The sequence below is a fragment of the Rhinolophus sinicus genome, chromosome 14 (assembly GCF_057876585.1).
Source record: "Rhinolophus sinicus isolate RSI-liver-muscle chromosome 14, RSI-T2T, whole genome shotgun sequence".
Classification (NCBI taxonomy): Eukaryota; Metazoa; Chordata; class Mammalia; order Chiroptera; family Rhinolophidae; genus Rhinolophus; species Rhinolophus sinicus.
This window is the reverse complement of record NC_142514.1, coordinates 173,525,377-173,537,314: the sequence shown is the minus strand read 5'-3', so window position 1 is coordinate 173,537,314 and position 11,938 is coordinate 173,525,377. Positions and strand designations below refer to the sequence as shown.

Sequence of the window (11,938 nt, the reverse complement as noted above, 5' to 3'; positions counted from 1 at the left end):
GGCGGAGCCAGGGTTTGAGTCCAGGCATCCTGACCCCAGAGCCCACACTCAGAACCTGTACTCTCCCACTTCTAGTTCAAAGGGAGGTGGTGAGATTGAAGTATAAGGTGATGATCTAATGATGTAATGGTGCCTGTTATGTAATCGATACTTAGTGAAAAGCCACCAGGATTGTTACTAAGAGGCATGAAAGGTGCAGCCCTTCCAGAGTAGAAGCGCAACCAGTGGTCACCTGTCTAAGAGCCCTGCGGTGGTGGGGCAGGCAGAGACCCACTCAGGAATGCCCCTCTGACCAGACTGGCTGATGCCCCCACGGCCACAGCTCTTCTTGCAAGTAGCACAAGGGGACAGTCCCCAGACGACAGGCTCATGGCCAAATCTCCAGGAGGGACGGGGTGGGAAGGCAAGGCTGGGTGGGGACCATGGGAAAGGTCCCCGTCTGGGAGCAGGGTTTTGCCTCCCACAGGGGCTGAGGAGCTGGACTCTAAAAGCCCATGTTCCTCCTGCATCGGATATGTGCTTGTGATGTCCCTGGGCCCGGCACAGATTTATGTTTCCTGTTCACTGTGACCTCCTCTGAGAGGACTTGTTCACCTCCAGCAGTGCTGGCACACAGTAGGGGCTCAGTCTATGCTTGCTGAGTAAATGAATGAATGAGTGAATAAATGAGCCCACCCTTTCCGGCGTCTCTAATAGTCCCACGAACTTCTCTATACAAGGCCGTAAGACACAGTCCGAAGTGGAGCAAGGTGACGACGTTGCCAGGTGTTGCGAGCCCTAGTGCCCCTTCCTGGAGATGGTGGGGTGGGGGTAACGCTGCTCCTCTAACCTCCCTAAGCAGTGGGTTTGAGATCCCTGAGACCGGAAGGGAGGTGGCAGCTCCGCCCTCTGGCCGAAGCGCCCCCTATTGGTGTCTACAAGAGGCTGCAGCTGCCTCCCGTTGGAGGGCGCTGGGACCTTCAGGTAAGGAGGGCTAACACCCTGTGAGGTTAACAAGGCCCTGCAGGCCCAGAACACACCACAGAGAACATGCCTGATGTAGCAGCACAGACAGCAGCCCCTCCGTCGTCAGCTGTCCAAGAGTTCACTCTGGACCTTGGGTGAGGTTGGGGAGTGGACAGTGGGGATTTGGTGGGAAAGGGGTGGAAATGGGGGCGTGGGAGGAATATAAGGGAGTGACATTTAGGTCCTGCTCGTCACCACTGCCCAGAGACTTGCTGAGATGTGTCCCGAGTCCAATAATGACTCGGACAGCGAACAGACACAGCAGGGCTTACCACCCCATAGTCCCTGGGCCGGGGGACCCATGGATCCTGGTTAAGGACGAGGAGCTGGGATGGGGATTGCAGGCCCTGGGGGATCTGTCCCCGACCCTGTGTGTTCCTTGTTTCTGGGGAGTCGCAGAAGTGGGGCCGTCACTTACCTCGATGGCCAGCACCCCTATGGCGAGGGCTCCAGCCAGGTAGACGTAGGTTTCGAAGGCGTTGAGAATCACCGTGTAGCAGCCCTGGGGGGAAGGACCAGAGGTGAAGCCACAGCCAGAGGGACAGTCGGGGCTCACAGGCGAGTGTCAGGATAGGGGTGTGCGGCCGGGGAACTGGCATGTGGCCCCAAAGCTCAGGCGACAGTGCTGGCATGGAGCAAGGCTTCAATCCCTGTCCTAGCCTCCCTCTCTGGGTCCCCCTGAGCACATGCTGGATGGTGGGAAGTGTCTGAGCACAGAGTTGGGGGGCATTTACCCCCTATGTCTCCAGGTGTCCTCTCTCCACACACATCCTTCTACATAAGGGGACAGGAGAAATAGTAAATCCCTCCCTGAGCATGAAGGTGACTTTGATATGCGTCACCCAGGGGGACCTTGTCAAGCAGAAGGAAGATGCCTGTGCCCCTCTCAGCTGGGGGGTGGGCACCTGAGGCCTTCACTGCTCATCTCCCCCCATCTGTCTCTAGCACCAAAGACTCTGGGTCCCTGGACTGAACCAAGAAGACCGGGCTGGCCAATGGCAGCCCCAGATCCTGACACCCTCGGAGGGAGCGGGGAGAGCAGGGGGAATGGACGGGACAGTGCCACCCTGTTGGAACTTTGCTGGGCCTTCTGGGCTTGTTCTCATTTCGCCCTTGGGGAAGAGGGCTCTCCCCCTTCTGTAGGTGAGGAAAGGAGGGCAGGAGCTGCTGCACCACTTGCAGGTCACACACAGGGAGGAAGGGAAACTGGACTCACACTGCTGGGAGATGCTGCTCTTTCTCTGTTCTGAGGGGAAGGGAGCCAGGCCTCAGGAAGCCTCCGTTCTGGCTCAACCAGGCCAGGCCCCTGGCTCAGGGCCTGGAGCCCCTGTCTGCACCCCCGGATATCACCTCTTCTTCCCCCTCATGATGACTGCCCGCCCTCACCCCCCACCCTGCCCAGTGAGACACTCACTACAGCGTGCCATCTCTCCCTGCCTCTCCACAGACTGGTGGTTCCCTAACCATGCTGCTGTCCCCAGCGTCCGTTCTCACTTTCTGCAGTGAGGGATCGTCCCACACACCCCTGCCCTGACTCCCAAACACTGTTGCCTTCCCAAATTAATCTGACAAAGGGCAGCTAGGCCAGAGGTGCCACCACAAAGACCTTCCCCTGAGCTCCAGCCCCATACGCCCGGTGGTCCACTGGGAACCTCTGCTGGGATGTCCCAAAGGTTCCTTATACTTAACATGCCCCAAACCAGATTTGAGACCTTCCCCCAAACCAGAACCTACGGTTCAATACCTCTTCATCATCCCTTCTCCAAAGTCAACCTACTGCCAGGGTCGGTAGATTTTACCTCCTGAATAATTCCTCAGATCCATACACCTCTCTGCATCTCCACTGCCATCACTCTGGTCTAACCCGTCATATTTCTTATTGGGACCAGTGTAAAAATCCCTCCTGTCACTCAGGCCCACCTCTAATCCCTGGCCACTGAGCAGCCAGAGCACCAACACGGCCAGCCCCACTCCCCCACTCCCACTCTCCATATAGAACGTGGCACACATGGGTTTCCGTTGCTCTTCTAGCATCCTTACCATGGGCCCGCTGGCCCTTGAGCTGGCCTTGCCCTATTCACTGTACGCCAGCCCTGCTGGCTTTCTCTCGGTTCCTAGAACACACCATGCTTCCTCCCACCCCAGGGCCTTTGCACATACTGTTCTCAATCTCTGGCTGGATTGCTTTTCCCTTGCCAGGATGATAAGGGTGTAGTACTTTGTTTCAAGGAGAGTCAGAGCAGTCCCCTCACTCACAAGCCACCAGGAAGCAAATGGGAGCAGTGAGGATAAAGCAGAGAAACTGTGATGCTGTGGGGAGAGAAGGCTTAAGATTACCTAGACAAATGGTGAATATGGATGGTTTTCTATTCATGGTCACCATACTGTCCCGGAGTCAAGGTCACCATCTACTGGGAGACCCACCATGATTTGTTCTCAGCAGAACACATTGCTGGCTTGCCCGGATGACTGTCATGACGCAGGGAAGGCTGAGGAACCAGCTGGAGAAGCTGCCACATGGGTTCCAATCGTATCAGTGGGGTAGACCAAGTATTCATGATAGGTTACCTTTCTGTGAGATTTCCTAATTTTTCTTCACTGGCATTCAGTGGTAAACAGGGCTGATAGACTAACTCAACACCCATAGACAAGTGCCCTCTGCTTTGGCTCCTGGTGGCCATGTGACCAAGTCCAAGCCAGCAAGGCCAAAGCAGAAGCCTGCTGAGCGTTTATGGGAAGGAGGCTGGTGCCACCCTTTCCACTTCTTCCTGTCTTGAACATGGGGGCGATGTCTGGAGCCATGGCAGCCGTTTTGCCACCATGAAATGGCAAATACAAGGAAAACCCACAAAAATCAGAGAACGGGCCTTGAGTGACATGATGGAGCCACTGATGCAACGTGAGAAGCCACCATCTTCCAAATTCTTGCCGTGTGTATATGAAGCACAAAGGTATTTGCATAAGTCCCTTTAGTTGGGATTTCAGTTGCTTCCAGCTATGATGGGATGTAAGGCCAAGTCAGACACGCATCCTGGGCTTTAGGGAAGTGGGCTTTGGAGGAGAAAAACAAACAGATACTTCCTCGGCAGAGGCTTTTAAAGGGAAGGATGCTCAGGAGAGATGTGAGTGTCTCAGAAAAGGAGTCCCCAGAGTCGATCTCAGTAATACTCAGGAGAAGCGGAGGAACGGCCATTGTGAAGATCTAATGTAGCCGCTCAGGGACCTGTCTGGTAAGTGCCAATGTAAAAGCTACACCCAGGAGGTGGAAAGAGGCATCATCAGAGGATGAATCAGAAATGGGAAGCGTGTCAGGAGAAGCCCTGAAGGACCAGGGCCCATGAAAAGCCTGCTGTAACAATTCACAAGTGGCCTTGAGATACAGGTTTGGCTCTCGGCATCAGGCATCCCTCACAGCAGCTCCTTGAACAAGTTAGAAGTTCATTTGTCTTTCATGTCAAATCCCGAGCCATGGTGGCTGCTGTGCTCCATGGAGTTGTCAGTAGCCCGGGCTCCTCCTCTCTTGATGTTCTGACATCCTAGGGGGCCACCCTCCTCTGCGAGGTCCGAGATGCTGTCCCCACAGCTGCATTCCAGCCAGGGGGAAAGGAGGATGGGCGGGCACAATGCTTTCTCTTAAGGATGTGACTCAGTTGCACAAATCACCTCTGCTCACCTCCCTTTGGCTAGACCTTAGTCATAGGGCCTAGCTGCAAGGGAGGATGGAAGGGACAGCCTTTACCTGGTGGTCAGGGGGTCTTATAAAGCCCCTCTTTCCAAGAAGGAAGGGGTGAATGGAGCATGGAGGCAGCCAGCAATCTCTACCGTTGTGCAAGGGATCTGAGGCCCAGAGAGTTGTGTCCTGGCCAAGGGGACAATGGCTACCAGCCCAGGCCAAGCTGACACCACATCCTGGAACGCCCCCCACCCCCCCATGTCCTGCAGCCTCTCCTCACAGCAGACACCCCACCCCCCCAAACCCCAGGGTGGCCTGATCCCAGGACCCTTGTTTCTTTGTCTCTTCCCCCCAATGCAGGAGGGCAGGACCGTGAAGGGCAGAGGGACATGGCTCTTGGGGCCCCATGAATCCTTGGCCGTGACATGGGCAGGTGCAGGGGGTGGGGGTGCTGAGTTCCTAAGTCAAAGCTGAGGCTAGAAAGAGCCTCACCAGACGGCCAGGATCAGGCCTCAGCTCAACTGCCCCCTTCCCTGGACTCTAAGAGGCCGGCCCTGAGCCCCCACGCTGGTCCCTCCTCGCCTCTCATCTGGTTTTACTTCCTTCCTAGTAATCATTGCCACATGAAATGACCACTTTTTGTTTGTTTGCTGCTTGTTTATCATCTGCTTCTTCTATAATAACTAGACTGTGAGCCTCACAGGAACTGGGGCCTTGTCTCCTGTCCCCGGAGGGGTCCCCTGCATCTGGAACTTTCCCCTGAGATTCTCATTAAAGGCCTAATCCAGTGAGGGGCATGGGTTCAGGCTCAGTCCACCCTCGTTTTCCCCTTTCTCCCCACCTAGCCTGGTCTCTCACACACTTAAGGGGTGAGGAGTTGGTCAGTGGGGGCCCTTGTGTGCCCCAGAGGTGGCACACGCAGGAAGGGAAAGGGTTTCCCCGAGACTTAGATGAAGTCCTTGGGTTGCAGGAGAAGCAAAGAAGTCTAGGAGCTTCCCTGACCTTGGAGAATCAGGTCAGGGAATTCTTGCTCCCTTGGGGTCAGGAGGTGCTCCCACATGGCAAATGTGAGCTTCCCTCAAAATAGAGTGCATGGCTGAGGAAGGGCCCTCACTGTAATTCTGGTTCTGGCTCTCAACCAGCATTATCAGACGCTCAAGGAGTGTTCTGCCTGGAACACTGGAAAACTCCTACTTACCCGTTAGCCCCAGCCAAAATGCCCCCTCCTCTGGCCTGTGCCATTGCTGGACTTCCTGCCGCCCTGACCTTTTCCCCACTTTGGTTGGACCTCGGGCCTGGGTGAAGCTTCATCAGCCCCATTCAGCCCCACATCATGGTCAACATTCCCATGGGATTCGGGAATGCCTTCAGACGCTCTGGGCCAACAGCGCCACCCACACAGCTCTGGCCACCCAGGTCCCCCCGCCTGGGGGAGCAGGCCTGGTACCTGCTTGTTCAGGAACAGGTCCCTTCCCAGGAGACATTCCTCCCTGCTCAGCAGGACCCCATCCCGACTCTGGGGTTCTCTTCGGCAGCAGGCCTCCGGCACCTCATCACTGTCCAAAGTCAGGAGTCGAAAAACGGATGCAAACTTAAAGTCTTCAGGCCCATTGACCCCACAGCAACCAAACTAGGAGGAGAGCAAAGGTAAGGGTCTAGTGGGTGGGAGCTGGCCCCGGGGAGATGGGGAGGGGTTGGGGCACAGGTAAACAGACAGTCTCTCTAAAGGTGGAGCACAGTCAAGACCCAGGTGTGGGCTGGCTCCACCTGCTCTGCCTGTGCGACTCTGAGAAAGTTACTCAGCTTCTCTGAGACTTCAGTGTCTCATTTGTAAAACGAGGGCAGTGGTTAACAACTCCCACCTCACCTGGCACTCAGTCAGTACTCCATAAACAGTGGCTATGATTTCTACCGTTGATGACAATGACAATTGCCTGTGGATTCAAGTCAGAGATGGCGAGCAGGTTTTGTCCTGAGCTTGGGCTGTGTCTGACTGGCCCTGTCTTCCGGGACTGCTGTATGGATTGACCCGGAGGCCAGTGCCCTGGTCGATTACTGATGCCTGGCTCAGGCACGTGGGCAGAGGACCTCGGGAGGCCAGACTTTTGCTGCACTGGGAGCCACGGCTCTGATAGCTCACGGCATGGGTGTGGGGGTGGTGTCACTCACTGTGATCATGACTGAGTTCCAGGTGGCAGAGAAGACATCTGTGTCATTGTTGCCCTGGTAGTGCTTGGTGAGCTCCTTGGTGAAGAATTCACGGGTGAGCTGGAGGCAGAGGGAGAAGGAGGCTGAGACTCACACCTGGCAGCTTGATGCTGCCCCCGTCCCTCCGTGGCCTCTCCATCTATCTGCTTTGGGGGAGGGGAGGGAAGGCCTCAGGGCCCTGGTGCCAGGCTCTTGGCATTCTCCTAAGCTACCAACGTGGGGCAGGTCCCTTAGTCCTGCTCCAAGGCTTGTGGCCTCCCCCCGTGGTGGGATCACCTACTTGAAGCCTTCACACCCCCCTCAGTCACCCTGAGGCCAGGGCACACTGAGAACCTGGCTGGGTCCTGCAGCGCTTCTCAGAGCGAGGGCTTACCCAGGATGGGGCACCCCTCACACCACCCTCTCCACTCTGAGCTATTCCTCAGACAGAGCCAAGCAGATGCCCAGGCCCTGAAGATGTGGAGCAGGGAGTCTTTGCACACCCAACATTTCCTGCCCTCAATATATTCTCCCAAGGTCTAACTAGCCCACTTCCTGCTGCAGGGCCCTGGGTGGTACCCCCAGAGGGAACGTCTGGGCACCATACTGCTCACAGGCTACTTGACTGACTCCTGCTCCCTTCTGTGCCAGCAGCTTAACTGCTGGCCCCAGGGCCAGCTTGTGTGACCTGTCCCCTTGCCTTTTTCCCCCTCCTTTGTTTCCAGGCCACCTTGGTTTGGTACCTGGCTTTTAGAGACTCGGGGAAGGGAGCTGATGCCAGGGTGGCTGGAGCCCCTGGGATAAGATGGCCTGTGGGGGCAAGTGGCCCAAATTAGATACTGGTCAGGCCTTATTCAAGAGTGCTCTGCCCTGTTCTCCTGCATGTCTCACATTCCAGAGCGGAGGAAGGAGGGCGGGGGGGACACACAGCCTCCCTGACTATCCTCAGACTGTGAAGTGACCTTTGCTGGACCATCGCTGGACAAGTGTGGCATCGCCGAGTCCAGAATCAGGTGTGGGGTTGCGTCAGACGGTTTGGAAAAGCAGAGACCCTTACGGGCCCCCCGACTCTGACCTTCTGGAAGAGCCCTTGCAAGAAGCAGCTCCCTGGGATTTCTCTGGGCCACGGGGCCTCCCTCGGATGGTGGGTCATAATTTGGGCTGGAAGTGCTGGATGAGAGGCTGACTCTAGGGGAGGCGGGCAGCTTGGCCATGGCGGCCAGTGATTGCAGGGGCCAGGGTGCGTGGGATCCAGTACGTACATTTTCCCTGAAGATAAAGGCCAGGATGGCCGCCGAGAGCTCTGCCAAGAAGATAAGCAGGATGAACAGGAAGAACTGCAACGAGAAGGGAGTGGGCTCATGAGTCCTGAGGGTGGGTGGGGGGAAGGGGACACCTGCTCACCAGAAGCACCCTTCCATCTGTTACACAATTGACACACTGTATTGATTTTATAACGCTAAGGAACTTCACTGCCATAAGCCAAGCTATTCCATCATAAACACACCAGCAACCCAACTCTGGAGTCAACAATCTTCTAATGCAAATATGGAAAAAGTCAACAAATATGTCTTCCGTGCAAATGGCACTCCTTAGATGAGGCCCCTTGTGCAGTGAACAATCTGGACAACCCTACCTGCAGCCCTAGAAGGAGATGGATGTCGAAACCTGTTTGGGCCCCTCCGGGTGGATTGTCCAAGCTGTGGGAATCATGACTTCCTAGGGATCCCTGGTGGGCCTTCCCTGCCCTGCCAGCCCTAAGGCCACCTCTCCCAGCTGCTGCCTCTCATTCCCTCGGGAGGTGGGAGGTGATGGGGATCTCCAGCTGCAGTAAAGGAGCAAGAGTGGAGGGAAGGAGGTGTGTCTACCACAATGTGAAACCCCCAGGGCCAGGATTTTGAATCTAATAGCCCCTTCCCCTCCACTCACTGCATTTCCTGATGCCTCCCCAAATAAAGCACGATGCTTCTCATCTTGGGGCCCTCACACACCATGCTCCCTCTGCCAGGAAGGCCCCTCCTTCCTCACCTGCCAGCTCCTCCTTTTCCAAATCAGGTTTCGCCCCAGCTGCTCTCCTGGGGAGAAGACTTTCCTGGCTTCCCCATGTCACGGTGCCCCACAGAGATGTCCGTCATCCCAGCTGCTGTGTCCCCACTGTATCTCTAACTTAAGCCTGGAGGCTGTCACTCAGATGCTATTCCCAATGCCTGGACAGCACAGGTGTTGGCTCATGGCTACCAGATGAATGAATGAATCCATGAGAGACCGATTTGCCATCAGGACCTTGCTGTCTGCTACAGATCAGGCCCTGGTCGTCATGGGCACTGTTTTAGGCTGAGAGCTATTGGCAGAAGAAAGAGGAAATGGCTGTGCCTTCACTAGCATTGCTGGGGGCCTTGGCGTGTGCAGTCTGCGACAATCCCAGAGTTGTCACCCTACTTGAGACCACCAGCAGAGGATGAAATCCCCAGTGCACACGGAGCCAGGTTCTTACACACTGTCCCAGCCACCTCAGCCAGCGGCCTCTGTCACAGTACCCTCTGGTTGGGAATCTCTGCCCACCTTGACCTCAGCCCAAGGTCATCTCACACAGCTGACCCCCGCAGGCTGCACTGGATCTACCTAGCCGGAAGGAGGCAAAGGGTACTGGGCGTGGTGTCAGGACACCTCAGCCCACCTTGCCTTGCTTTGTGTGACTTGGGACAATCACTCCAACCCTTTCAGCCTCAGTTTCCTTGTCAATGAAATGATAGCAACAACACCCACTTCTGGGGTCCCGGTGGGGAATAATGAAGTAATGGATGTGAAAGTGCTCTGTGTGTCATAAAGGGGGCTGAGCAAAGGTTGTCATTGAGGCTCTTACGAGTACAGGAGGAGCGCAGAAGCCAGCCCATGCAGGCTCTTCCATGAGCTCCCACAGCCTGGCCCCCATGACACACTCTGTGCTGCTTTCCTCACAACCGCTCTCACGGCCGCTGGTGACGTCCCTGGTGTATCTTCCTGCCAGAAATTTCCTGCCACTTTATCCACACTCTGGGGAAGACCCCGTCATGTTCCCTGCCTGACTTTTTAGCTTGAACAGAGGCTGCCCCATAGACGTCCCAAGATTCCTCCAAACCTCTTGGGCTACAGATCACTTTTGGGGAGACCCTCACGATGGATTTCGAGATGATCTGCCTAGGACACAGACCTAAGACATCTCCTAACAGTTTTGTTGTCTTGTTTAAACTCCCAGACCCATGGAGAACCCCTGGCTGAAACAGATCAGCCAGCACAAAGCGTCGATTTGTCACTCCACATCCCAAATTGTCATCTTTGGCCACGGGGCTCTCACTAGGTTCAAGCTGGCTCCAGCACGGGTTCGGGACTCAAAGAGGCTTTCCTCAGCATTCGAGCCTATTTCTTCCCTTTTCTGTTTAGCCCTCTATTTCCACAGTGGATGAAACAAGCCACGGGAGGGAATGACTACCCCAAAGGCGGGCAGCTCAAACATTTCAGAGCAAATCCTTTCGTCTGAACCCAGCTCCTTTCGGAGTGCCAGGCCACCTCCCCGCTGAGAAGCAGGCTCAGGACTGAGCTGCCAGTGGCTCTGCTGAACACTGGGGTCTACTTCTGACAGGTCAGTGACAGCCTTGCTGGGGTCAGCTGTGTGAGGCGACCTTGGGCTCAGGTCAAGGTGGGCAGAGATTCCCAACCAGAGGGTACTGTGACAGAGGGCGTCCTGTGCACCTGGCCACAACGCCTGCCGTCCATTCCACTGGCCCCACACTTCCCTCCCTCACGCACTGGTTGGTCCTTGGGCTGAGTGATGTGTTCTCTACCTCTGTGGCCTCCCAGCCCCTGACAGTGATGGAGGCCCCTGGCAGAGCTCCTGGCACTTCCATTTGGCTGGTGACGGATGGCCCACCGGTTCTGTTTCCCACGGGGCCCCTCCCTGCCCTGTGCCCTCTCGGTGGAGTTGCTGACAGTCCTTAAGCTCGTGAAGAGTGGCCTCAGAAATGGTCCCCCTCCTTGGCGATGTGATTCAGCTGGCTCTGGCCATCGATTGCGGCTGAGACAGTTATAAAGTATGGATGAGACAGCTCCAGCCTCGCGCACTCCGCGTGCTCATCACTCGGGGCGCCTGTGTGCATTGTCCAGGAGGACTTAGCACAGCGTCAGTGAGACGATGCAGGAGAGGTGCTGTGCACAGGCTGTCACCGTGCAAGAGCTGCTCAGACGGTGGCTCTGGACCAAGAAGAAGCATGGCCTTCCTGGAGACAAGTGCTGGCATGGCAATCTCTGGAAAAATAACATCTACCATCTACTGAGTGCTTAGTACCTAGGTACTGTGGGGCTCACGTGGATCGTTTCACTGAATATCCTTGGCAGCCCGGAGAAGCAGCTGCAGTTATCAACACCCCCATTTTACTGATGGGAAAATTGGGACCCTGAGAGGGGCAGCATGGCCCAGCAGGTAGGTAGTACACCTGGGATAAACATGGAAACTCTGATTCCAGAACACGGCCTCTTAACACCCAGTTACCTTGAAACTTATAAGGGCCTCCAGGTCTTAAGACTTTCACATGGCCTGTAGGGTCTCCTGGGGATCAACACCAGTCCTTTTTAATTTCCTATTTATGAAGTGCTCACATGTGCCAGAAACAGAGCAAGGCAAGATGCATGCACATTTTCTCACTGAAACATGATCACAACACTACGTCTCAGAAGGAAGTATTATTATCTTCATTTTATGTGGGAGAAATCTGAGGTTCAGAGAGGTTAAGTAACCAGCTCCAGGTCACACAGCCAGGAAGTGGCAGAGCAGGGAATAGAGCCAGGCTTTTCTGACTCCAAAGCCCATGTTGTTATATACCTCTGACACCGCCCGTTTCTCTGTTCCTTCATTCCAGGACTATTTATTGAGCACCTACTGTACCAGGCACTGTACTAGGTACTGGCAAACAAATACACACAAGACAGATATGGTTCCCATCCTTATAGAGCTTATGTTGAGTCAAGATTCATCATTTAAGAAATGCACTTCATGAGATGAAATGCAGAAGATTCATGAGACGAAATTAAAGGATGAAC

At 55.3% G+C, this 11,938-nt stretch overlaps 1 protein-coding gene across 5 annotated transcripts in view; it reads right to left on the bottom strand.

The window, feature by feature from the left end:
* The window catches only part of TSPAN18 (tetraspanin 18), a 181,034-nt gene that overhangs the window by 3,605 nt on the left and 165,491 nt on the right, over positions 1–11,938 (bottom strand). For all 5 annotated transcript variants that reach the window (XM_019746423.3, XM_019746421.3, XM_074336252.2 and 2 more), the window contains 4 exons: positions 8,128–8,202; positions 6,848–6,946; positions 6,126–6,308; positions 1,424–1,507 (listed from right to left, as the gene is read on the bottom strand). In XM_019746423.3, coding sequence (XP_019601982.1) covers positions 1,424–1,507; positions 6,126–6,308; positions 6,848–6,946; positions 8,128–8,202 — 441 coding nt within the window. The remainder of the gene's footprint in view (positions 1–1,423; positions 1,508–6,125; positions 6,309–6,847; positions 6,947–8,127; positions 8,203–11,938) is intronic.